This window comes from Phodopus roborovskii, unplaced genomic scaffold (genome assembly GCF_943737965.1).
Source record: "Phodopus roborovskii unplaced genomic scaffold, PHOROB, whole genome shotgun sequence".
In the NCBI taxonomy this organism is placed as follows: Eukaryota; Metazoa; Chordata; class Mammalia; order Rodentia; family Cricetidae; genus Phodopus; species Phodopus roborovskii.
The window spans coordinates 971826-998118 of NW_026126482.1; the positions used below are offsets into that span (position 1 = coordinate 971826).

The following is a 26293-nucleotide window of genomic DNA, read 5'->3' on the forward strand; positions in this document are numbered from 1 at the left end:
CTTTGTTACCAGGTCACCTCTAATTCTCCCTCCCTCTCTCTCTCCCCCCCTCCCACCCTTTTTCTCTCCCTTCCTTTTTCTCTCTTCTTCCTCCTCCTGTTTTTCTTCTTTCTCATTTATTGAAAATATTTTAAAATTTATTTATTTATTTTTAATCCCCTCCCTCCTCTCCTTCTGTTCCCTCCCCCTACTTCTTCTCTACCCCACCCCTCCCAATCTACTCCTCTGTTTCCGAAGGGGCAAGCCTCCTGTGGGTCATCAGCAAAGCATGGCATATAAAGTTGCAATAAGACTAAGCACCTGCCCTTGTATTAAGGCCAGGCCAGGCAACCCAGTATGAGGAGTAGGTCCCCGAAAGCCAGCCAAAGCATAAGGACAGCCCCTGTTCCCACTGTTAGGAGTACCATAAGAAAAACAAGCTACACAACTGTCACATATCTGCAGAGGGCCAAGGTCGGTCCCATGTAGGTTCTCTGGTTGTCAGTTCAGACTCTGTGATTTCCCATGAGCACCGGCTAGCTGTTTCTGTGGGTTTTCTTGTGATGACCGTGACCCCTCTGGCTTATGTAGCCCTTCCTCCCTCTCTTCAACAGAATTCCTCCAGCTCAGCCTAACATTTGGGTGTGGGCCTCTGCATCTGCTTCCATCCGTTACTGGATGAAGGCTCTCTGATGACAATTAGGGCAGTCACTAATCTCTGAGTATAGCAGAATATCATTAGGCGTCATTATGTTGGCATTTCTTTTCTTCAGTCATGCTTGATTCTGTCCTAGGTATCTGGGGCACCCAGCCCTCTGGGTCCTGGCACTACAGGCAGTGTCTGGTGGGCTCACTCTCCTGGCATGGGTCTCAGGCTGGACCAGTCCTTGGTTGGCCATTATCCCCATCTCTGCACCACCCTTACTCCAGCACATCCCACAGACAGGACAACATGTAGGTCAAATGTTGTGTGGCTACTTGGTGTCCCAATGCCTTCAAAGGAAGTCTTGCCTGGCTACATGAGATGGCCAGTTCAGGCCATGTTCTACTATTGCTAGGAGCCTTAGCGGGGGACACCCTTGTAGATCCCTGGGAGTTTCCATTGCACTAGGTTTCTACCTCACCCCAAATGTCCCCCCTTTTCCTGTTGTCATCTCTTTCAGTACTCTTCCCTCCCTCCATACCGCCACCTGATCTCTGATGCTCCCATCCTCACCCACCCCCAGTGCATCAATGAAATCTCTTCTATTTCTCTTTCCCAGGGTCATCCATGTGGCCCACTACCCAGATCCCGAATAAATACATGGAGACTTATTCTTACTTATGAATGCCTGGTCTTAGCTTGACTTGTTTCTAGCCAACTTTTCTAAGTTAAATTATTCTCTCTCTGTGTGTCTCTCTCTGTGTCCCTGTCTCTCTCTTTTATGTGCATTGGTTTTTGACCTGCACGTCTTTGTGAGGGAATTGGGTCCACTGGAACTTGAGTTAGAGACAGTTGTGAGCTGCTATGTGGACGTTGGGAATTGAACCTGGGTCCTCTAGAAGAGCAGCCAGTGCTCTTAACTGCTGAGCCATCTCTCCAGCCCTAAACTGTTTCTCTTTAAGTATGTTTTGCCTCTGGGCTTTTTACCCAGCTGGCTGGATGGCTGGCCCCTGGCATCCTCTCCTCCTTCTCCTTTTCTTATTCCTTGCCCTTCTCTTAAGCCTAAATTTCTTTTCTATTTATTCTTTGTGCCCAGAAGCACTGTGTATCCCTCTCCTGCATAGCTATTGGCTGTTCAGCTCTTTATTAGACCATTCAAGTGTTTTAGACAAGCAAAGTACAGAGTTGAACAAATGTAACATAAAAGGATGCAACACATCTTTACATCATTAAACAAATATCCTACAGCATAAACTAATGTAACACATCTTAAGTCAGTATTCCACAACAGTTGGTGAAAATCTTTTCCCATTCTGTAAGCTGCTGTTTTGTCCTATTGACAGTGTCTTTTGCCTTACAGAGGCTTCAGTTTTGTGAGGTCCCATTTATTAATTGTAGATCTATTGGTGTTCTATTCAGGAAGTTGTCTCCTGTGCCAATGCACTGAAGGCTATTTCCCACTTTCTCTTCTATCAGGTTCAATGTAACTGGATTTATGTTGAGGTCTTTGATCCCCTTGGACTCAAGTTTTGTGCAGGGTGATAAATATGGAATTATTTGCATTGTTCTACGTGTTGACATCCAGTTATGCCAGCACTATTTGTTGAAGATGTCTTCCTTTTTCTATTGTATAGTTTTGGCTTCTTTGTCAAAAATCAGGTGTCCATCAGTGTGTAGATTTAATCTGGGTCTTTGATTCAATTCTGTTGACCAGCCTGTCTGTTTTTTTATGCCAGTACCATGTTGTTTTTATTAATATAGTTTTGTAGTAGAGCTTGAAATCAGGGATGGCAATTTCTTTTATCGTACAGAAGTGTTTTAGTTATCCTGTTTTTTTTTTCATATGAAGTTGAGTATTGTTCTTTCAAGGTCTGTGAAGAATTGTGTTGGTGTTTTGATAGTGATTCGGTTGAATCTGTAGATTGCTTTTGATAAGATGACCATTTTTACTTTGTTAATTCTACCCATCCATGAGCATGGAAGATCTTTCCATGTTCTGATGTCTTCTCCAATGTCCTGCTTGAAGTTCTTGTCACACAGGCCTTTCACTTCCAAGATATTTTATATTATTTGTAGCTATTGTTAAGGGTGTTCTTTCCATTTTCTTTCTCAGCCCATTAATCATTTGTATGTAGTCTACTATTTTTTTTAAGTTAATCTTGTATCCAGCCACTTCACTAAAGTGAAGTGTGGGAGTTTCCTGGTAGAATTTTGCACTGAAACCATCTGGCTCTGCGCTTTTTGGGTTGGAAGACTTTTAATGACTACTTCTATTTCCTTGGGGGCTATAGGTCTATTTAAATTGTTTGTCTGGTCTTGATTTAATTTTGGTATGAAGTACCTATCAAGAAATTTATTGGTTTCTTTTAGATTTCCCAATTTAAGGTTTTTGAAGTATGACCTAATGAGTCTCTGGATTTGCTCAATGGTGTCTGCTGTTAAGTTCCCCTTTTCATTTCTTTTTTCTTTTTCTTTTTGACAGGTGCAGTGAACTTTATTGATGGTACTCAAGAGAGCAGGGTTCCCTAAGCCCCTTCATTCTGGGGGTCTGGGAAGGAAACTGTGAGGGAGATTAGTGTCGGGGGTTGTTGGACAGGGACTGCTCAGCAGCTAGGGCCTCTCTCTTGCTCATGTCCTTGCTGGGGGTGGATGGTCCAGGATGGGCTCTTACTCCTTGGAGGCCATGTAGGCCATGAGGTCCACCATCCTGTTGCTGTAGCCGAATTCATTGTCATACCAGGAAATGAGCTTTACGAAGTTGTCATTGAGAGCGATGCCAGCCCCAGCGTCAAAGGTGGAAGAGTGGGAGTCACTGTTGAAGTCGCAGGAGACAACCTGGTCCTCGGTGTAGCCCAGGATGCCCTTCAGTGGGCCCTCGGATGCCTGCTTCACCACCTTCTTGATTTCGTCATACTTGGCAGCTTTCTCCAGGCGGCATGTCAGATCCACGACGGACATTGGGGGTAGGAACTTGGAAGGCCATGCCAGTGAGCTTCCCGTTCAGCTCTGGGATGACCTTGCCCACAGCTTTGGCAGCACCAGTGGATGCAGGGATGATGTCCTGGGCAGCCCCACGTCCATCATGCCACAGCTTCCCGGAGGGGCCATCCACAGTCTTCTGGGTGGCAGTGAACTATATTGGGGCCTATAGAGTCTGCTGGAGTTGTAGGGAAGGGCCGGCCATGGGAAGGCGGATCTTCTCCCCTTTTTTGAGACAGGCTCTCTCTATATCTAGTTCTGGCTAGCTTGAAACTGCCTATGTGACCAAGACTGTCTCAAGCTCAGAGATCTGTGTACCTCCTACTCCCTAGTGCTGAGATTAAAGGCATGCATCACCAGGCCTGGTTTTTCATTTCTTAACAATGTTGTTTCTTTTATTACTGTTGAGTTCAAGTTGTCTTGTTTGTTTTTGATTTCAGACAAGGTCTCTTGTAAATCAAGGATGGTTGAATTAATGAGGTTGAATTAATGATCTTCACTGCTTCCATCACTCAAGTGCTAGGATTACAGTTATGGTCACTATGCTTGGCGTATGTGTTGCTGGCTGTCACAACCAAGCTTCATGTGTGTTAGCCAGGCACTCTTCCAACTGAACTGCTTCTGTTTACTTTTTAAGGCTTATGACTTCGGGGCTTCCAGAATGTTGTTAGAGCAACCTCTGGCATCTCTTCCAAACCAGAGACCAGAAATCACTCACTCAGCGAGTAAGTGAAAACAAGTTTTGCTGTTTTTCCAATGCTTGTTTTCCTTATCTCTAAGTTTTATTTTTGGAGTTCTTTCAGAAGTCATTTCAAGACTTTCCCTCCTCTTCCACATGTGGCCAGCAGAGGGCACCCTGACACAACATTTGTATCTGGATGGAAACGAAGCCCTTTTCACCCTAGGAAGAAGTGGTCTCCAGTCAGGGTTCTGAATTGAGGACAGGTGGGGTGTTGATTGTATGAGGTGGTACTAACTCGAGACACCTGTGCAGATGAACATCAGCTGAGGACTGACCTGTGGCCACTGGGAGAGGCATTTTCTTAACACTGGTAAAGGTTTGACCTCCAGAACCCATAGTGGCAGTCATAAACTGAGTCCTGACCTGTTACACCATCCATAATGGGCTCTTACTGGGACTCCTCTTGGCTGTCCTGTTGTTCTGTGTCATGGAGATCCTGCTGTTTCGGATCTGTAGGTTCATCCCCTTCGTCTGACCTCCTCGTGGGCATGTAGACAGACAGCTCATGGGCCCAGAGATGCCTGGGCCCTTTCGTTTGGCTATCAGGCTATTGAAACAATGATCTCCAAGGAATTGGAATTTCTCCAGCAGTCATGTGTTGGGGAAGGAAAAGGCTGAAGCCTAGGGCCAGCCACAGAGGAATTTGCTTCCCAGGAAGATTTCAAACAGTGCACATTGCCTTGCCCTGGCAAGCTCTCTGAGACATCATTCTGAGTGCTGGGCAGAGTGGTGGCCTCTGACACTTTGTTAGACTACCTTGTAGGGAAGACTGGGCTAGCACTGCCACGGAGGGCCATGTCTGTGGCATGGCCCTATAGTAGCCAGGGTCTGAGTCAATGTCTGGGGCTCCTGTTACCATCAATGGCATGACCAGGGTATGGTCAGCACCTCAGACCATGTCTGTGTCCAAGGACCATGCTACTGCTGGGGCCATGCTGATCTGGGTGGCCAGTGCTGCCACCTGGAGCCTTGGAGATGTCCAGGCTTGGGCCGCTGTCAAGGGTCGTGTCTGGGTCCATGGTCCTGCTGCAGCTGGGGTCTGTGATGATGTCCATGGCCCATGTTAGCACAAGGGGTCATTGGAACCATGCTGTGCCGAGCCAGCCCTGTCCTTCATTGGCTCTGGGATAGCTGGCCCTGCCCCTCACTGTAGGCATGCATGTCATCTGAGCAGACACTAAAGCTGACCTTGTGGTTGGGATGCAGGTGACCTGACCCAAAGGGGGTGAGGGCAGGAGAGATGACCCCATCCTCCCTCATATACCTCCTACAGCAATTGGGAGAGAGGGCCCTGCACCTCACCTGGGCAAAACAGTAGAGCTGGCCCTGGTGATATGAGTATGGGGGACCTAGATCCAAGGACCTGAGACCAGGGGAACTGGCCTCACTTCTTGCTACAGCTGCACTGGGTGAGCCAGCCAAGGCTGGCGAGCTCATCTGGGTAATGATGATGAGGGGAAGCCTGTGGACAGAACAACTCAGGTCCAGAACCAGGGTATGAGTTGGACCACCCTCATCTCATCTATGAACTGTTAGAGCATGTGAAGGGGACAGAACTACAGATCCAAAAACAACAGGATCTCCATGACACAGGACAAAGGACAGCCAAGAGGAATCCCAGTAAGGGCCCATTATGGATGGTGTAGCAGAAACCAGAGGCCTCAATGTCCAGGAACTCCCTCTGTGGACCAGGCTGGCCTGGAACTCACAGAGATCTGCCTGCCTCTTCCTTGCCAGTGCTGGGATTAAAGGTGTTTGCTACCAATGCCTGGCCTAAAATTGCCAAACTCTTAGACAAGTTAAGTAAAAGAAAGAGAGAAGACCTCAAATTTTTACAATTAGACTCAAAAGAGGAATATTAATAGATAGCACTGAAATTTGGAGGAGTATTGAAAATGTGTATCCTGATAAATTAGAAAACCTAGAAAAAAATGGATTAAATTTTTAGATACGTGCGAACCAAAAGAATATGAGCAACCCCCAAAAAATGAAAGTGAGCAGTGAAACTGGAGGAGGAATAATCTCCAACAAAGACAGTCAAAGTACTGAGTGGATTAATTGCTGAATTGTACCCCATCTGCAAAAAAGAGCTAAGACCTCACGCTACCCCACACAATTAGAAGGGAAGGAATGCTTCCAAACCCATGGCAAGAAGCTACAGCCACTCTGATATCAAAACTGGGTGATGATACCACACAAAGAGAAAGCTACAGACGATTCCTTGATGAACACAGATGCAAAACCATCAGTAAAACACACCAGCAAACCAAATTAAACAACAGAATAAAATGATAAAAACCCCAGGAGCAAGGTGGTTTCATTCCAGGGATGCTGGGTTAATGGGTTAATGCAATACAGTAAACAAGTGTAACAATGACAAATTAAATAATCATCTCAAATGAATATAAAATTGGTTTCGACAAAATTCAATATCCTTCATGACTGAAAACCCTAAAGTAATTTGGGACAGCAGGATCAGCTCTCCCCATGATAATACCTTTCTATGAAAAACCAGCAGTGAATATTAATTATACCAAAATGCAGAAAAGTAGACAGGATTTCTTCTAAACCAGGAACAAGGAAGTCTGTCTACTCTGACCACTAATTTGGTGGTCGCAATAAGGTCCTGAGCTGTGCTCTAGTATCTTGCTTGCTTCCTCCCTCCCTCCCTCCCTCCCTCCCTCCCTCCCTCCCTCCCTCCCTCCCTCCTTCCCTCCCTCCCTCCTTTTATCTTTTTTCTTTTCAGATAGTCTCAAGTCATGAAGGCTTGCTTTGAGTTCACTATGTAGCCAGTGACAACCTTGAACCTCTGATCTTCCTACCTCCACGTCCTGAATGCTGCGATTATAGTTGTGAGCCACCACACCTAGTTCATGTTGGGATCAAACACAGGTTTTTGTACACACCAGACAAAGACTCCACCAACTGAGCTACACATCTAATCTGAAAAGTGTGTCCCAAACGTGAATCCTTTTTGTTTTACTTTTGGTGGTGATGAGTTCTTGGTTCATCGTTTTGGCAACAGTAAAACCAAATGGCTTGGAAACTTTGAGTGTCCAGTAGAACTTCCTGCGGGGACATCTATGTAAACCAGGAATGGCTGGTGCAGTTTAGGAGCTAAATTTTAAGTTAAGTTGTATTAAATTTAAATATGAACATATAGAGTTGGTGCTACTGTGTTGGTTTCTGCAATGTCACAATAGTTCTCTTCGACTCCTCGTCCTGGAGTATCACGGGTAGTTTATTATTGCTCAGGGATTTGTAATGGTGGCTTTAATGTCAATATCTGGCTTAGCAAATATGGAGGAAATCCGCCCACAGCCCTCATATATTCCTCCTCGCTCTCTTTCAAATTCATGGCCTACTTTTCCATTAATTGTTACTGCATTCATATGTATATGTGTGGGTATGTAGGCATACACATATCTATCGCCAGATAGAACCTGCTCAGTCTATGTTATGTTACTCGTATGTGTGTTTCCAGGGATGACCATTTGGTAGTAGATACTCAGTTGGTGTGCTCTTCCCCGGGAAAGACTTATTTCTTAGTTGCTTGTAGTTCGTTGTGTAGAGTTGTGGCTAGTGGACATTTCCTGTTTAGTTTAGCACGTCTGTTGGTGTTGCCCTTGTTTGGCGGTCTTGTCAGTGAGACTTTACGGGTGTAGCTTCTGACATTAGTAGGAGGACAGCAACGAAAGACTCTTGCTCTGAGCATCCATCGCCTTTCTGAGTGACCACAGAACTTACTAGGTCCTACTTTCTCTTTAAATTAATCAATTTATTTTACATCCCAGCTGCACTTTCTCCTTCCTCCTCTTCTCCCATTCTCTCCCCCATGTCCCCTCCTCCTGCTCCTCCCACACCCCAGCTCACTCCTCTGTTTCTATTCAGAAAGGGTCAGGCCCCCTACGGGTGTCTACAAAGCTTGGCGTGTTGAGTTGCAGTAGCATTGAGCTCCTCCCCTTGTATTAAGGTGGGGCAAGGCAACCCAGTATGAGGAGTAGGTTCCGAAAAGCCAGCCAAAGTGTTAGGGACAGTCTCTGCTCCCATTGTTAGGAGTCCCAAGCTACACAACTAACATATATATGTAAAGGGCCTAGGTTGGTCCCATGCACGCTCCCTGAGTGCCAGTTTAGACTCTGTGAGCTCGTATGAGCGCAGGTTAGTTGTTTCTGTGCATTTTCTTGTGATGACCTTGACCCCTCTGGCTTGTACAATCTTTCCTTCCTCTCTTCAGCAGGATTCCCCCGGCTCAGCCTAATGTTTGGTTGTGGGTACCACATGAAGGCTCTCTGATGAGTAGTCATCAATCTATGAATATAGCAGAATGTCATTAGGCATCATTATGATGTTATTTTTCCCCCCCAATTGTGTTTGGTTCTGTCCTAGATATCTGGGGCATCCAGCCTCTGGGTCCTGGTACTCCAGGCAGCGTCATGGAATGGGTCTCAGGCTGGACCAGTCCTTGGTTGGCTACTCCCACAATCTCTGAGCCACTTTTACCCTGCCCTCTGCCCTCCCTCCACTGGAATTCTTGCCTGGTCTCACACAATTCAGGCTACATATCCACTATTACTAGAAGTCTTAGCTGGGGTCATCCTTACGGATTTCTAGGAGTTTTCCTTATACCAGGTTTCTGCTTCCCCCTTCTAGTCATCTCTTTCAGGACCCCCTCCCCCACCTCCCCACACTTCCTCAACCAAATCCCTCATGCTGCTATCCCTCCCTGCCCCAAGTACACCCATGAAATCTATTTCCACTTCCCTGGGAGATCCATATGCCATCCACCACCCCCTCCTTGTTACCTAGCCTTTCTGGGCCTATGTATGTAACATGGCCATCCTTCACATTACAGCTAATATCTGCTTATACATGAGTACATACCATGTTTGTCTTTCTGGTTCTTGGTTACCTCACTCAAGATGATTTTTTTTTTTTTTTTAGTTCCATTCATTTGCTTTCACATTTCTTGATACCATTGTTTTTAATGTCTGAGTAGTACCCCATTGTGTAGATGTGCCACATTTTCTTTATCCATTCTTCAGTCGAGGGACATTTAGGTTGTTTCCAGGTTTTAGCTATTACAAATAACGTTGCTATAACATAGATGAACAAATGTCCTTGTGGTATGCTTGAACATTCTTTGGGTATATGCTTAAGAGTGGTATAGCTGGGTCTTGAGGTAGATCGATTCCCAGTTTTCTGAGAAATTGCCGTATTGATCTCCGAAGTATGGGCCCAAGTTCTTAAAAGTTCTATCACCTCCCACATCACTACCACCCTGGGGGTCAGGCTTTTAATGCACAGACCTTTGGAGACTCTTTGGAGACTCCAGACCCAAGTATCACAGGGTGCCATGCTACCCTCTCTGGGCTTCGCTTTTCCATGAATCTACTGTCTCCTTCACTCAGCAACTCCTCTGTCCCCAAAGCCCAACCATGCTGTAAAGATATGAAGAATACGTGATTCAAAAGCCTGTGAATCACAAGGTTACATAAAGAAGTTACTCTAATCTAAATGCCCCCGGATACATGGAACACACCCAGTCCCTCCCGGAAGGAAATCTGGCAGGTCCCCAGGCTGCCTGCCCTGGGAGGCACACAGGGGGCAAGGGCCAGGTCCCAGCAGCATCTCCAGCAAGACAGACACGGGGAGGTCATGGAGCAACTCTTCGTTTCTGTGGGGCTGCTTGTGTGCCTGGTCTGCCTTCTGAAGTGTGTGAAGCTTTCCCAGTACCTCTTGCTGAGCTTCTGGAAGGTTCCACCAAGGGCTTTCCTGCAATCGATGGGGCAATGGGCAGGTAAGAGGACTGACTCCATGAGTCTTGCTGATTTGATTGCTCCTGTTTCTTATTCTTATGTCTCAGAATACCCACCTCTATGACTTCACGTAAAATGCAATGTTGTAGCTAGATAGCATGAGTGGAATTAGAACTATCTGAAAATGAAGGTGTGGGTCAGGAGCTTGTAGAGGGAGACTGCCCCATGCATCTGTTACTTTGCTAGATTTTTCTCCTTTTGGGAATTTTTCTGATAATACAAATAATGAATAAGGCAGAAATACCTGTCTCCCCATCTACAGATTTCTAATCCCTGGGCTGGTACCCTTCCATTTTGCTTAAGGGTATTTAAAATTTTTGAAATCCAAACGTTAATTTATTTTTTAAAAATGCATCCCATGTCCTTATTCATGTCCTTAGCTACTTTGCAAGCTTTGTCACAGATGTTTTTTAAAGGACTATATGGGAAATTGTTTAGGCTGAAACCATGGGTTTCTAACTGATGTCCCTTACACTTCCACTGTGTGTGCACACCTGTACATATATATGCACATATGTATGGTGTGTGTATACATATGTTTGCTGCTCCTAGTCAACTTACTAATAAGCTCTAGATGCAAATATCCCACTGTGTTTGATCAAATGCCCATGTGCCTGGTGCTACCCCTGCTCACTTAGACTCTCTGAGAACACTCCCCCAAAATCAGAGACTCTATGGCTTCAAAGTGAAAAATGTAATCTTGGCTTGTTTGGGAGTCAAGAATGAATAATGTTATTGTGAGCAAATATGTGATGTCTTCAGGCACAGACAAACGAGCGAGGAAAAAATACTTCAAATCCCAGTAATAAGGCTGTGAAACACCCAGAGAGAATATCCTGAGATCCATGCTCAAACAACTTAATGGATTCTTCGGTTAACATTTTAAAAAGTGTGTCCTTTATCTGGTGCCAAGGTCAGTTGCAGGTGTATGTGTAGTGAATTGTGGTCTCTGTCTCCAGTTTTGGGAATGAAGGGTGTAACAGCCTTTGAGATTGTTGGGACTGGCAGATAGTGGTATTGAGGAATAACTATCTGAAGTCCTTGGGTTCCCGCACCCCCTCACTCCTGTGTCCTCTCTGCCAGGCTCCCTATCTTCCACAGGCATTGAAGGCTGCTGTCCTGTGGGGGAGGAGGGAAGGGACCAGGCTTCCCGTCTCAGAAGGAACTCTGAGGTGCTCTTAGGGTAACCACTGGACAGGACTGAAGCAAGAACAGGGCGCACACTTGCCCTTAAGGTGCTAAGGCTTTCACTGCCCCAAACCTTAAGAAACCTGGATAAAATACGTGTTGGCTTAGTGCTTTGCTGCATTTCAGAGTGAGTTTCCTAGATTTACAGACCCCTCTATAGACTACATATGCAACCCCCCCCCAACCCAAGACAGAAAAACCCTTCACTTCTGAATTCTGTCAGGGGTTCCAAAAGCTGGAAACTTCGGAGTGGGCAAACATGGCCTTGTGGTATTGAGAATCCTGGACTGGGATGTACGAGAGAATGCAGCTGTGTGTGTGAGAGAGAGATGAATTGCTCTGTTGCTTCAAGACTGTCACTGTTTCTTTCAGTGATCACCGGAGCAGGAGATGGCATCGGGAAAGCCTATTCATTTGAGGTGAGCTGGCTGTTTTTGTGGTTTGGTTTTCGGAGATCAGGTCTTACCATGATCTCACTGGCTGACCTCAAATGGATCTCCTGTCTTAGCTTCCTCAGTATCTGTGAATCACAGGTCAATTTCATCAGCCTAGCTTTAAAGCTAATCCGATGTTGTTACTGGACACCCACCCCACCCATCACTTTCCTGAGTACGAAAGTCAGGCATCCATTTAAGAAGTAAAATATCTTTAATGTGAGAATAAATCAAAAAAAGTTTTATGTGTATTTGTGGTAGAAGAGAAGCTGGTGTGAATGGGTGAGCCACCCAACGTGGTCTTCTGGAAGGGTAGCAAGTGCTGAGGCATCTCTCCAATCTCTTCTCTAAAACTAGCAGAGCAGCTGAGCCTGGATTAGCGGGGCATTTGGTGTTTGGGGGTTATGATTGTGTCCTAGTGTTTGGATATTTAACTGTACCTTAAAAAATGTAAACCCAGGCACTTCTTTGATTCTAACACTTGAGAGGCACAGGCAGGAGGATCTCTGTGAGTTCAAGGCTAGCCTGGTCTAAAGAGTGCCTTCCAGGACAGCCAGGGCCACATAGTGAGACCCAGCCTCAAAACAAACAAATAAAAAAAAAAACTTTTATTTATCCCACACAAATAGGGAACATGCTGGCTCAGAGACTGTTTGTGTGGGCTAGATGTGTCACGAATAGCTTCTGTTTCGAAGCACTGGGGAGGCAGAGACAGGGAATGCCCATGGGCAAGCTGGCTAACTAGACCAGACAACCGGTGCAGCCTGGGTTGAGCAAGAGAAGCTACCTCAATAAATAATGTGGAGAAAGATTGAGGAAGGCATCTGCTATAAACTTAATGCCTCCATATGCATGCTAGCCTGCACACACATGTGAGCACATGCATATTTAGACACACACACCACACATGCACAAAGAAACAGTATGCAAGTCTTTGTAAAGAATATTACAAAACTCCAGTGAGAGGAAAGAGTCCACTTGAGCAAGGAGACAGGAAGATACTCAGAAATTGTTAGCTTCCCTAAATTTCTTTCAAATCCCATGTCAATTTTCTCCTCCACCACGTAGGTCCTGCAGATTGAATTCAGGTCATCAAACTTGGTAACAAGAGCCTTTACTCACTGAACCATCTGTCCAGCCCCCCAAAATATTATTTTTTAAGTGGCAGTGTAATATTCTCTCAAATGAAAGCCTCTAACTCAGCCATTTTTTTTCTCACTGAAAAATTTTAGGTTAATTTCCTAATTTTTCTTCATTCTCTATAAACTTGGAGACACCTTTCAATGGGATGTGGACACTGAGGCCGTAGTAAAGGCTCCCATGGTCTCAGTGAGTTGTAGAGATCCATTAAACTCTGAAGTCCCAGCCAGTCCCAGCTATCACACAATGCTGCCAAAAGCTGGGCAACCCAGACAACTCACTCTTCACAGTTCTGAAGCTAAAAGGCCCAATGCTGAGTCCTCTTCCTGGCTTAGAGAGAACTTCTCAGTGGGTCCCCAGGAAATAAGTTCTCTGGCTATACCCCTAGGGCACTAATCTTACAACAAGGGCTCAATCCTCATGAGTCATGTTGTACATTTACATGATGTAAATTACACCTTTGGCTGTTTTCACAGTAAGGATTAGGTTTTTGTTTGTTTGTTTGCTTTTTTGTTTTCTTCAAGACAGAGTAGCCTTGGCTATCCTAGAACTAGCTTTGCAGACTAGGTAAGTGTCGAACTCATAGAGATCTACCTGCCTCTGCCTTCCATATGCTGGGATTAAAGCCCAGCTAAAGGGCTTTTTTGTTTGTTTGTTTGTTTTGTTTTGTTTTATTATGAGACAGGGCCTCACCATGTAGCTCTGACTGTCTTGATGTAGACCAGGATGGCCTTGAACTCACTGAGATTTGGCTGCCTCTGCTTCCCAAGTGTTGGGATTAATGATGGGTGCCACCACACCCAATAGTGTAAATTTTGAGGGGACACAAATGTTTAGTGGCCATGAAGACTACATTCAACCTCAGAATGGTACCCCCTATCTCTCCATCCCAGAGGCTAGCATCGTAATAAACCACATTGTGTGAAATGACAGCTCTAGGTGTCTTGGAGCCACTCTATAAACACTTTGGGTGTGACTTGTGCTGGCAAAAACCATCTGTGCCCTGATTCCACCACCCCAGAGGAAAATGTGTGGTCTTTGGTTGTCTGCTCCAGATCTGTTTCATCCCAGGTGAGGAATTCTCCATTCTTACCCTAATTCATGTATAAGGATGTGCTCACAAGCAATATCAACTGGTCCTCGATAGATGATGAGTGGTCACATTTGAGTGTGGAGAACAGAGAGAGGGCTCAGTACCTGCTTTCCAAAGCAGTATGCCTTCTGTTAATGGCCCAGCCTGGAAACTTTGAGATCAATCTCATGATGATGGAAGGAAGGAAGCAACTCTGGCAGGTTGTTCTCTGATCTCCACACACGCACTGTCTGTCTGCCTGTCTCATACACACTTACACACATGCCTCATATCATACCTCCCTCCCCCACCATACACACTGTACAACATATGTATGTGTGTGGCTTGAGCCTCTGAGACCTCAAAGACTTCCCCCAGTGATGACCACTTCCTCCAACAAGGCCACATCTCCTAATAGTGCCACTTCCATGGGCCCAAGGGTCCATTTTCATTCAAGTGGCCGACACTCTGAGCTCCTTGGATTCTTTTAGATTTCCCATTCTTTCCTTGACTCCATGTGGACCTGAATTAGTTTTCTTGATACTTAGAGGAGATTCCAAGTCAACGCTGCCTGAGCCACTCATCCTATAAGACAAGGGTCAGGAGTCAGGAGCTGGGGCTGGGGCTTGGTGGGGTTGTCAGTCAGTCCTCACTCTGGTAGACTCTGGCCAAGGGATACTTCATCCTGCTGAGCCATTGCCAGCACCAGAGAGTTCTGTGAGCCTTGTGTCTTGACATTTTGTTCCGTCCTTGACTAATTCTTACTTTGTTCTTCTGTACAAACTTTTTAATATTTCCTGTGTTCTTTAAAAAAATTAAATGTTTTTTTTTTCCCCCTGGGCTCCTAACTCACGCAGGCTTTTCTCCATTCCGGAGTCCATTCTTCTCTCCTGCTAACTGCTGCTCCAGGGAAAGGGGTTCAGTTTGGGGTGGTCAGGACTCCATGGCTGAGAACTGGCCAGATATGTGGGTATCCAGAGCTTGCCTCTGACCATCACTGGCTGGATCTGTGTCAACCAACAGGAGGTGGTAGCATTCTCACTTGGGCTTCTGCAAGGGTTAAACAGGTTGAGGAGGGGCCACATGGTGTTCCCTACAGAAACAAAACCAATTATGGAGAAGGAAGGAGGGAGGAGAGAAGAGACTGGGTGAAAGAGCAAGAGAAATTGGTTCACATTATTCCGGAAGTGGAAGCTGATGTACTTAAGATCTGCAGGATTGTCAGGAGGTGGTGGTGCACACCTTTGATCCCAGCACTCAGGAGTCAGAGGCAGGTAGATCTCTGAGTTCAAGGCCAGCCTGAAGAACAAAACAAACAAACAAACAAACAAACAAACAAACAAACAAAAAACCAACCAAAGAAAAGATCTGTAGGACAGAATGGTAGGCTGACGATCCAGGGATGAGATTCTCCCACACTATGGCAGGCAAATATTTAAGTTAAAGTCTTCTATGTCAATCCTTAGTAAAATTTACATTTACACGCCAAGGGTAGCAGCATACACTTGTAATTCTAGCACTTGGGAAGTAGAGGCAGATGTTGCTTTCAGCTCCATAGCAGTTTTGAGGTTATCCTGGGTTACAAGAAACTCTGTTTCAAAAGACTGACAAATAAAAACCAAAAGACTATAACAAAAGAAACACAAGCATAAATACCCCTACACAGAGCCAGAGTAATTAATGCTTGACCACCGTCTGGTTTCACCATGATCTACGCAGACTGATACGCAGAAGGAGCCATTCTGGAGAAGGAATGTCTGGGACTTACTGTTATTTCTGTCTCTAAGTTCCTTTAGTAATTTCCTCTCTCCTTAGAGAACTTCTGATTGTTTTTTCTCTTATTTTCTTTCTTTCCTTTCCTTTTCTTTTTTTTGGACAGGTCTGTGGTCAAAGCCTTCCCCTAGCTTTTCTTCACCCTGTAACTTCTGGGTTTCCCTGTCATTCTTGAAGGATAGTTTTTCTGGGTATAGAATTTGTAGCTGAGAGTCCCTTCCTTTCAACACTTGAAAAAAGATTGTAATGCTTGCCTCTGGCCTTGATTTCCGAGGAGATGTTGGATAGATTTTGAATTGCTTTCCACTGTGGGTAAGGTGTTGTTTCTCTCTGGCTTCTTTCAATATGTTTTCTTTGTCTTTAGTTGCCAGAATTTTTGTACTGACATGTCTTGGTTCAATTTTCTTTGGTGTTATCTTGCCTGAGGTCATCCCATGGTACTGGCATCTCCAAAATGCTGGAGTCTTCTGCTGTATCTGGGCTGCACTTTCATCAATAACCTCTCCTAAGCTCTCTTCATGGTGCCAAATCTCAATTTTGCGTAACCCTGTTAGACCTGGGCCTTCAACTGCTACTGAGGCTGCATGGCCTCTCCTGGCTTCCAAGTACCAAGCCTCAGCTACTCTCCATGACCCCTTCATGCCTTCAAAACCAGTACCATTTGGCCGACTCTTACACATTACCATGTCTGGCTGCCAGCCTCTGAGACACAGCTTCTCTGTGCTCTCAGGAAACACTTCCCAGAAGCTTTCACCTCAGTGATGATGGTCTCTTCCTAATCACTGCTAATTTTTTTTTTAGCTGCAGCACCAAATATCCCAGCAAAGAAGTTTTGATTTAGCAGTTCTAGTGTTAATCACAGATGCTTTTTCAGCTCCAGCTAACCAGAACCGTGTAGTCTTTATTCAAAGTTAACAGATGGCCCCTGTAGAGTCTTTAATCTTCCCTCTGAAACTTCACAAGCCAGGCCTCCATCTTCTGCACTGCTCGCAACATTCTTACCTTCCAAGTTCCCACAGAACAGCTCTTAACACTCAATGGTTCTTCTACGTGTTATGCTACCTAACCAGATAGGAGTCTTCTCTTCCACTCAGCCTCTTTCGGCTGAGACCATAGTTCTTTTTTCTAAGCTGTGTATTTGAAATAAATCAGTTATTACCTGTGTGTGTGTGAGAGAGACGATGTGTGTGTGTATGTGTACAAGGGTGTGCTGACTCATGTGGATATGTGTACAGGCTATAAACTGGTACCTTGTCTTCCTCTATTACCTCACATGTTATTATTTTTGTTTCCTTTATGCTGTATATTGGTGTTGATCTTGGCATAGTTGGATGTAAAAATGTACCAAAGAAATAACAGGCTTGGGGCTGGGGAGATGGCTCAGTGGTTAAGGTCACTGAATGTTCTTTAGAGGAACTGAGTTCAGTTCGAAGCACCCACAATGGTGGCTTAGAGCCACCCGTAACTCCAATTGCAAGGGATCTAACACCTTCCCCCTGGCCTCTACGGCATGTACAGACATGCTGCAAAACACCCATACACAAAAAAAATAAAATTTAAAAATTAAGACAAAGAAAAGAAATATCAGGCTCGATGGTACATTGACAATTTTTAATATTCTAGCAAAAAGCAGTTGGAATCTGGAATGTTGTATTCCAGCTCCCTGTGAAGTGTTATTTTTCCTTCCTGGAGTCTCTCTGACCCTGATAACTGCGTTTCCTCTTCTCATGGAGTCTCTGAAATTAGAGGTAAAATGTCACCTGTCTGTCTTAGAGAAATGTTATCATGTTTATGTATTCATTTATTTTGAGGCAAGGTCTGTCTTTGAACCGGGAGCTACCCAGCTAGCCCTACAGATTCACCCGTCTCTGCCCCGTCCCAGCTATGGGATTACAGATGTACATTGCCACATTTTTTTTCCTGTGGATGCTCAGGCTCTTGGGCTTGCACAGACAACAAGGCACCTTACCTAGCCTTGTGCCCTTCTCCTCCTAGCCCTGTGAAAGCACTCTCTCACTAACTCGCCTTAAGTTTCCCTTTTCTGAGCCTTTAATCAGGGAAATCCTTGGGATTTGGTTCACATTCCTGATTTATCCGTTGCTCCAGTTTAATTAAATAACTCTGGGAATTTCAAGGCAGGAGCAGGGGAATGTGCTTCTCTGGTGTTCCGGAAGCCTGTTTGGAGCGCATTTTAGTCTAATCCACACTCATCTTTAAAGTGGTACGGGGAGGCTTTGCCTTCTGTTCAAGGAATTTCAAGTATCGACCAAAGCAGGTGGGAAACAAAACAAAACAAAACAACAGCAAAAATTCTTTTGGAAGGCAGCAGTGGGCTTCCACCTCTGTGGCTCTCTGTCTGTCTGCACCTGAATTCTAGCCCCGTCTTCTATTCTCTGCCACACAGAAGAAGCCCTGTCTCGTTCCCACCCCCGGGTGTAGATTAGCAGCCACAAGCACCTTCCTTGACCCAGGCCCCCATTCAAGCCAGCAATCGATGCTGAGATCCAGGACTGGTGGGCAGAGCATGATGGGAAAGGCCTTGCTGGGGGGCTTAACTCTCTGAAAAGGGGCTGAAGACCCGCATATGAGGCCTGTCAGCCCCGACTTTCTCAAAATAAGATTGAGTCCTGCTTGAGCAGACAAAGGGGACAATACTGCCCAGACAGCACAGTGCTGTCTGAGCCCCTTCTGGCCCAGACCACTTCACATGCCGCATGGAAACTCTCTCCAGAAAAAGGCGCCACCAAGGAGAGGCTGGAGCACAGGCAAAGAGCACCCTTTGTGCTGAAAATGCAAATTGTTTTCCATTTAATGGACAACTTCCCCCCTTCAGGAAGCTGATGAAGTGAACTGTGAGACAAAAGTCACCTTTGTGACAGAATCCAACTCTCAGAAGTGATGGGGAGTCTTCCGCACCACCAGCCCAGGCTTGCCACAGCGCTGGGCTTTTATGCTTTTTTCACCCTAATTAACATTTTATTATTTTTAAAACTGTTTGGTGAAATCTTATTTTAATTTGCATTTCTGATTTTGTGTATTTTTTTTGACTCGAAGAGATATAAAGAAAACAGCAGAAAACCCATATACATAAGATTAAAAAAAAGAATAAATATTTTTTTAAGAAAAAAACCTCTTAATTATATGTGGATACAGATGTGGAGAATATGGCTGGAAGTAGCAAAGGGCCTTGATAACATTCAGAGGGTTCTTAGCGGTGGGTGTCTTCCTGGGTAGGGCTCTATGTAGGTAGTAGCCTTCCCTCTGGTCCTCATTGTAGCTCTCCACCTGCCACCGGCAGTTTGCTCTGGGTAAAGAGAAACCTCTGCACACGCTCATCTTTTCTCGGACAGAGAGCAGGGTCCTTTAAGGGCTGTGGCTCCCTGCCTAACCACATGGGCGCGTTGAGAAATTTAAGTACTTGTCCCTTGTAGCTCTCTTCTCCCCACCCAGCTGTAGAACTTCTGTGAAAACAAGGTTGAACAAACAAGTTTGTTTTCAGAACTTTGCTGTGCAGTCAGTGCAGGTGCCTTGACCCCCAGGTGTGGGCGGTGCATGACTGTCTCCTACGCTTAGCCCATCCCCTGGCTTGGGTAATTAAACCCATTACTCTCTAATAAACAGTGGTGGTGGCAGCAGCTTCTTCTTTACTTCTCATGGTGGTCTGTTGTTTCAATCCCGACACCGGCTGCGCGGGCGTGGCAACATGCCCAGACCCAGCATTATCAGGACCTCTAGTATCAGGACCTCTAGTGTCTGAATTCACCCTGTAGTTTAGCTTCTGCCCACTGAGCAACAGTGAGGAGGACCCTCTGTCTCTAAACCCTGCTCTTCCTTTTTTTTTTTTTGGAGTTGTTGTCATATGTTTTTTCGAAACAGGATTTCTCTGTGTGGTCCTGGTGGTCCTGAACTCCCTTTGTAAACCAGGCTGGCCTCCAACTCAGAGATCTGCCTGCCTCTGCCTCTTTAGTGGTGGGATTAAAGGCGTGTGCCACTACTGCCTGCCTAAACTTGCTGTTTTAGAGATATCCTTCCTTCAGAAAGCTGGATACTTCAGTCAACCGGTAAACCGACAGGAGACAGATAACATGCAAAAAGGATACAGGTTTCAAGCCATCCTAAGCCATGCATGTATAAGGCTCACTGTTGACATCCTGGCATTATGCGCACCCCACCCCTGACAACCGGCAGGCTACACATACCAGCATTCAGGCAGATACCTGGGGCCTTTGTTGCGTGGCTACATCATGCATTGCGTGGGTGCGGCTGTGTAAAGACTCTGTATGCGCGTGCACGCTTTCCCTTTTAAGTGAGCGCGTCCCACCTGTTACCCCCTTTCCCTTCTTTCCTCTGTTGCCAGTCTGCCAACACCTACCCCTCCCTTTGCTCCCTCTTCCGGATAAACTCCACGTGGGTTTTGTTGAGTTTTGTGGTTCATGCTTCATCGTCCACAGCTGCAACAAGCAACAAGACTCACAAGAGGGCAAAATGGCTGGGCTTTATGTAGAGCAAAAGGAGACAGGGCCTCTGGGGAGAAGGGAGGTGGTACAGGAGATGTGATGTATATTCTTGGTTGTTAATATATTCTTGGTGATGGTAGCAGCCATCGTGGTCCCCCTGGGCAAGTGTCACACTGCAACCTGTTGGTGTGTGTGAGAGACGAGAAAAGCCTCTGCCTGCATCTTATATTTCCTCGATGAATATTTATGAGTGTGTGTTGTGTCTGTGTGCATCAATGTACTCATGACTGGCCCCTGGATTGGAGCTGAAGGAACAGGTAGCTGGGAACCGAATCTGGTCCTCTGCAAGAGCAACACACACTCAACCACTGAGCCATCTCTCCCTTGTCTCCTTTTTAAGTTGTTAATTACTTAATTGCCTCATTTTTGCAAAAAGACACCTTTTTAGAAATGTTTGTTTCCAGTGGCCTGCTATTCCTCTGAGTAACCAACTCGAAATATACCACAGAGTATATTTAGCGTGGGACATCCCAGTGCAGACATTTGAACAGCTCTGCCCTCCATACTGGTTTTCAGGATGGGTTATCTCAAGGAAGCCTCTTGTCTGTTTTAAAGTTGACTTTAGTTATTCTTGTGTGGTGTGTGCCTGAGTGTGTGCGTGCATGTGTGTGTGTGTGTCTATATATGTTTGTGTCTGTGTTACGGCGTCAGCCAAGAGGGCCCCACCTTCTCAGGAAGCCTGCTAGCTGGGGTAGTATTGAACTTCAATATTGGATTCCACTGCCACCTTGTCCTTTATGAGACTGACATGATCTGATGCCACCCAAGAACTATCGCCTGACATAGTATAGAGTTGGCTTTTTTGTCACATTGATGTATATTCTTGGTTGTTAATGGCCAGAGAATTCCGGAAATTAAAAAAAAAAACCACTATGAAAAACCATTTATTTTTATTCCTTTTTGTCAGGAAGTTTGGGGGCTACTCCCCAGCATCTAGGAGGGCTCTCCACCCACAGTGTCACATGAAAACAGTCATCATTCTGGAGGCAGTGTTCCTGGTGTCTGCAGGAAATGGCCCACAGTCCATCCATGCATTAAAGTCGCCAACCCAAGGAAAGGAATTGTCTTTCCCTGGCCCTGGGAGTCATCTCTTTCCCTTGCCCTATATCAGGCTATCTTATCCCAGCAGGGAATTTCTTAAAATCTAGTCTGTATGAATTCAGCTGCCTCAACCCCCAGTTTACCTTTCCCATCTGGACTTTTGAAAAAGGAGAACACTCCTCCACTGCTGGTGGGAGTGCAAACCTTTACAGCCACTGTGGAAATAAATCAGTATGGCCATTTCTCAGAAAAGTAGGGATCAACCTGCTTGAAGACCCTGCAATACCACTGTTGGGCATATATCCACACCACAAAGACATTTGCTCAGCTGTGTCCATAGCAACATTGTTTGTAATAGCCAGAGCTTGAAAATCACCTAGATGTCCTTCAACCAAAGAATGGATAAAAAAAAAAAATCTGGAACATTTACATAATGGAGTGCTACTCAGTGGTAAGAAACAATGACATCCTAAAAATTCACAGGCAAATGGACAGAAATAGAATAAACCCATCCTGAGTGAAGTAACCCACCAAAAAGACAAATGTAGTATGTACTCATAAGTGGATACCAGACATAAAACAAAAGATACCCAACCCCAGAGAAGCTAGAACCCTCTTCCAGAAATAGATGGAAGCAGATGCAGAAATTCACAACTAATCATTGGGCCAAACTCATGGAGTATAATCAAAGTGAGGGAGGAGCAATTGATAATATGAACAAAGGAATCAAGACCATGATGGGGAAACCCACAGAATCAGCTAACCCAAGCTAGTGAGAGATCACTGACTCGGGTCTGACAAATGGGGAACCTGCGTAAGACTGAATGGACTTCCTTAATATAGGTGACAATGGTGTGACTGGGACAATACATGAGGCCACTGGCAGTGGGTCCAAGATCTAACACTAATGCACAAACTGACTTAGTGGAGCCTGTTCTATATGGAGAGATACCTTGCCCAGTCTAGACACAGGGGTGTGTGTGGTGAAGAGGTACCTTGGTCCTGCCTCAATGGGATGATGGGACAGATTTAGTAGACTTCCTAGGGGAGGCCTTACCCTCTTCAAGGAGCAGAAGGGAGGTGGGAGGTAGAGGAGAGTGGGAGGAGAGAGGGGAGGGGGAACTGGGATTGGAATGTAAAAAATAAATTAATAAAAATTTAATCCTTGCTGAGGTCTGGAATGTGGTCCATTGATTCTACAGTGTTGTAGAGTGTACCATTATCACTCTATTATAGCATTCCAGGCTGTCCCAATTTAGTTGTGCTTTCCTCAGTCAATAGACACCCACATTTTCCCATTATGCCTGTCCCTGTCTCTTGGAGGACAGGCAAGTAAGCTACCAGCACCCATAAAAACAGAACTGCCAAGTCATGGGCTATGCTTCCCAATGGTTAGCCTGACTAAATGATGGTGTTTGTTCTCTAGGGAGTCTGAGGTGTCAAGGTTATAGGCACTCCATAAAAGGAGAGAACTTGGCCCCTTTTTATTCTTTTAAAGGATTATGCAATTTTGGAATGATTTTTTTTTTTTTTTGGAATGTTTGGTAGAATTTAATCCAGAGGATAATCTGTGCCTGGAATTTTCTTTGTGGGACAATTTGAAATATTTGTTTATATCTTTATTGCCTTATTATTAACATGGGTTTTTTGTTTTATTGGTTTATTTATTTGTTCTTGAGACAGGGTCTCTCTACATAGTCCTGGCACTATGTAGATCAGACTAGCCTCAAACTTGGAGAGATCCATTTGTTTCCCAAGTGCTGGGACTAAAGATGTATGCCACCATGCCTGGAAACACTTGTTATTTTTTGAAGTGATTATAGAATTCTTCAAGTTATTTCTCTTGGATCGATTTCAGAAATTTATATTTTTCTTTCCCTCTCATTAAAAATAGATTATTTTTATTTTATGTGTATGAGAGTTTTGCCTTCATGTATTTTTTTTTCTTCCAAGACTGGGTTTCCTTGTGTAACAGCCCTAGCTTTCCTGGAAGTAGCTCTGTAGACTAGGCTGGCTTTTAACTCACAGAGATCTCCCTGCCTTTGCCTCCTAAATGCTTGGATTAAAGCACGCTGACTGTCTGCATGTATTTAAATGTACTGCATCCATACTTTGTGCTGGGAGAGGTTAGACGAGGGTGCCAGATTCCCCCATAACGGAAGTGGTTGTGAGTCATCTGATGTGGGTGCTGGGAACTGGACAGCCTCTTAGTTTTAAAGAACTTTAGCAGGAATTGTGTCATCTAGTTCCTAGGACTCACTAGGAAGGCTCTATCCCCATTTCAGAAAATAAGAAACTATTGTAGTTAAGACAGCTGGGCCCAGCTAGGCCCCAATGGCAGGATAGTTGATGTTTTCTGCAGCCCCCGCCCCCATCCACCTCATGGTGATTCCTTTTGGAACTTTTGTGGCAAAGATGTTGGATGATGTTGTTTCTAGAGCTAAATTCAGGTTTTGAAGCCTCCGTTTCTCTGTTCCTTTTTCTGTTTCTACCAAAGCAGTGCTGTAACTACCTGCCAACCTTGGAACTGAGTTGTTTCATCTCTTTAATTAAAATAAAAATAATAAAATTTAATGTCTTCATGTGGGTGTGTGCGCGCACAGGTGTTTGCCAGTGTGTGCATGCGTGTACACGTATGCACATGTTTAGTGTACACGTGTGTGCATGCTTGTGTACATGGATATGTGCTCGTGTGTGCACTAGTGAAGGCAAATGTCTGCCACAGTAGAAAGTCAGAGAACAGCTTTAAGTGTTGGCCTCTGCCTTCTACCTTGTTTGATACAGTGGCTCTCCCTGTTAGATATGCCGGGCTAGCTGACCTGTGAGCTTCTGGGGTTTTACCTTTCTCCACCTCCCATTTCAACTTCCCTGTAGGATCGGTATTATAGACGTGTGCTACCTGGTCTGCCTTTGCATGTTTCTGCAGATCCAAACTCAGGTCCCCATGCTTGCAGAGTAATGGCTTTCCTCACGGCACCATCTTTTCAGCCCTGTTTTCTTTCAGTATGTTCTTTTTTTGATGTAAAAAAATAAAAAAAAAAATAGCTTTAAAAGTATAGGTTCTGATTGTATAGCCCAGGGTGTACTTTAATTAAAACTGTGTTTTTTTTTGAGGCAGGATTTTGCTACACAGCTCAGGCTAGCCTCAAACTTCCAGCAGCCTTCCTGCCTCTGCCTCCCGTGTGCTAGGAGGGTGTGCACGTATATGCACCACACCTGTCTGGAACTGTGTAACTGCCTGCCCCTTCCCAAGGAAATCAAGAGCGTCTTGCACTTCTGAGGGTTCTTTTGTCTCTACTCAACACACCTTTAAGGAACAGTCTTTCTGGTTTTCTCTCAGCCTCTGAGGACGGCAGCCTCTCTTCTTTTAAAAGTGGTCTCCAGAGACTCTTCTCTGCTGGCCTCTTCCTCTTTGCCTGATCCTCCTTTGGCAAGTTTGCTGCCTCCCACAGATGTGCCTGGACCAGCTGGTCAGGGAGGAAGAGCCTGCCATCCCATACTGTCCTGTTGGTCCTTGTACTGCCTGTAGGAGAGGTGTTTTGGAGTCTTTTCTCTTTCCTGCCTGGTTGGTGGCTGTTAAGGTTCATCTCCTGTTTGTACCATGTGTCCTGCACTCAAGCTGTGAGGCAGAGAAGGGCACTTGGCTAATGGCTTTAGAAAGAACTGGGACCCAGTACTCTTCATCTGGCTTCTTTGTCATTGATTATTTCAAAAAAAGGAGAGAGGATTTTGAATGTTCAAATACAAATAAATGATCCAAATCTGAGATGTCAGATATGCCAGACCTGCAAAGTGATCATAACACACTGAAATGTCACATTAAAATGACTATGTGTCAATTAAAAAGAGCATATGTTATCTATATATAAGCCTGTGTATATAAACACACACACATACACACACACACACACATATATGTTTTAAATTATGTCTGTGCATTAGGGAAGGAGTCTGTGCACATAAGTGCAGGTGCCTGTAGATGCCAGACAATTCCCTAGAGCTGGAGACAAAATTCAGGTCCTTTAGAAGAGCAGCAAGTATTTCTAACACTTGAGACTTCCCTCCAGCCCTTACCAGGCTTTTCACAGAGACAGCTTTCAGAGGATGAATTCTTGCTTCACGTTCGTGCTGGTTCATAAGAACCAGCTTATTATTTGTGTGGTTTCTATAGTCTGTTTCCTTACCAGATGTCTTACCTGCTTCATCCAGCAATTAAAATCTCCAGCTGACCTGGTGCAATTTTACCTCTTGTTGTGCTAACCATTCCATGTAGAGCTTTTTATCTAGGTAACCAGGAGTAGACCTGACATGTCTTCAGGAATATTTAGCCTTTTATGGCGTCTATGTCTAACAGTGTTTATTGGCTTTAATGCTGATTTTGACTGACTTAATTAGAGCTGTCTTTTCCTTTTGGTTGGGGCCCTTATTGCTTTCACTCACTCTTGATGCTCTAACACAAGCACTCCAAAGTTACATAATTTTCTATCCCGAACCCTGAAGTTATCTAGGGTCTCCAGACAGCAGCTGAGAGACACCCAGTACTTAGAATATTCCAGGGATCTCAGGGGGTCATGAAAGAGGGAGCAAAGACCAAAGAAGGAGCAGGAGATGTTCCTGCAGTTTTTGTCTCATGTGGAATGTTGCTCTTATTTTCTCATGCACAGGAAAGACATGCTTATTCCCAACATGCAGGAAGTTCCAAGGGCCTAGAAGCTCTGTACCAGCTAGGTACAAGAAGTGAATGTATGATTCTGGTTGTATCTCAATATCTCCAATATTGACCTTTGTGTTCTCTTTCTGAAGTCATCTTATGACCAGCTACCTATTATATCTTTGTGTGTATGTTCATTGGCGTGTGCGCAGGTCAATGTGCATGTACATACTTATGTGTGTGTGTAAGCCAGAGGTTTAAGTTGAGTGTCTCTTTCTACCCATTTTATTTTGAGACGGGGTCTCTCACTGAACT

At 44.9% G+C, this 26293-nt stretch overlaps 2 protein-coding genes across 2 annotated transcripts in view; one reads left to right on the plus strand and one right to left on the minus strand.

Annotated features, from left to right (window-relative positions):
* Positions 1-3209: 3209 nt before the first annotated feature.
* On the minus strand, positions 3210-5362 carry LOC127229399 (glyceraldehyde-3-phosphate dehydrogenase-like). The gene is given in 3 exon segments (XM_051194529.1): positions 3210-3578; positions 3580-3755; positions 5258-5362. Coding segments are annotated over 3 exon segments (570 nt in total). The 3' UTR covers positions 3210-3289.
* Positions 5363-9944: 4582 nt separating this feature from the next.
* Hsd17b3 (hydroxysteroid 17-beta dehydrogenase 3) overlaps positions 9945-26293 on the plus strand; it is a 28811-nt gene continuing 12462 nt past the window's right edge. Inside the window, exons 1-2 of the mRNA XM_051194530.1 lie at positions 9945-10143; positions 11723-11769. Of these exons, the coding sequence (XP_051050487.1) occupies positions 10002-10143; positions 11723-11769 (189 nt within the window). The 5' untranslated portion in view covers positions 9945-10001. The remainder of the gene's footprint in view (positions 10144-11722; positions 11770-26293) is intronic.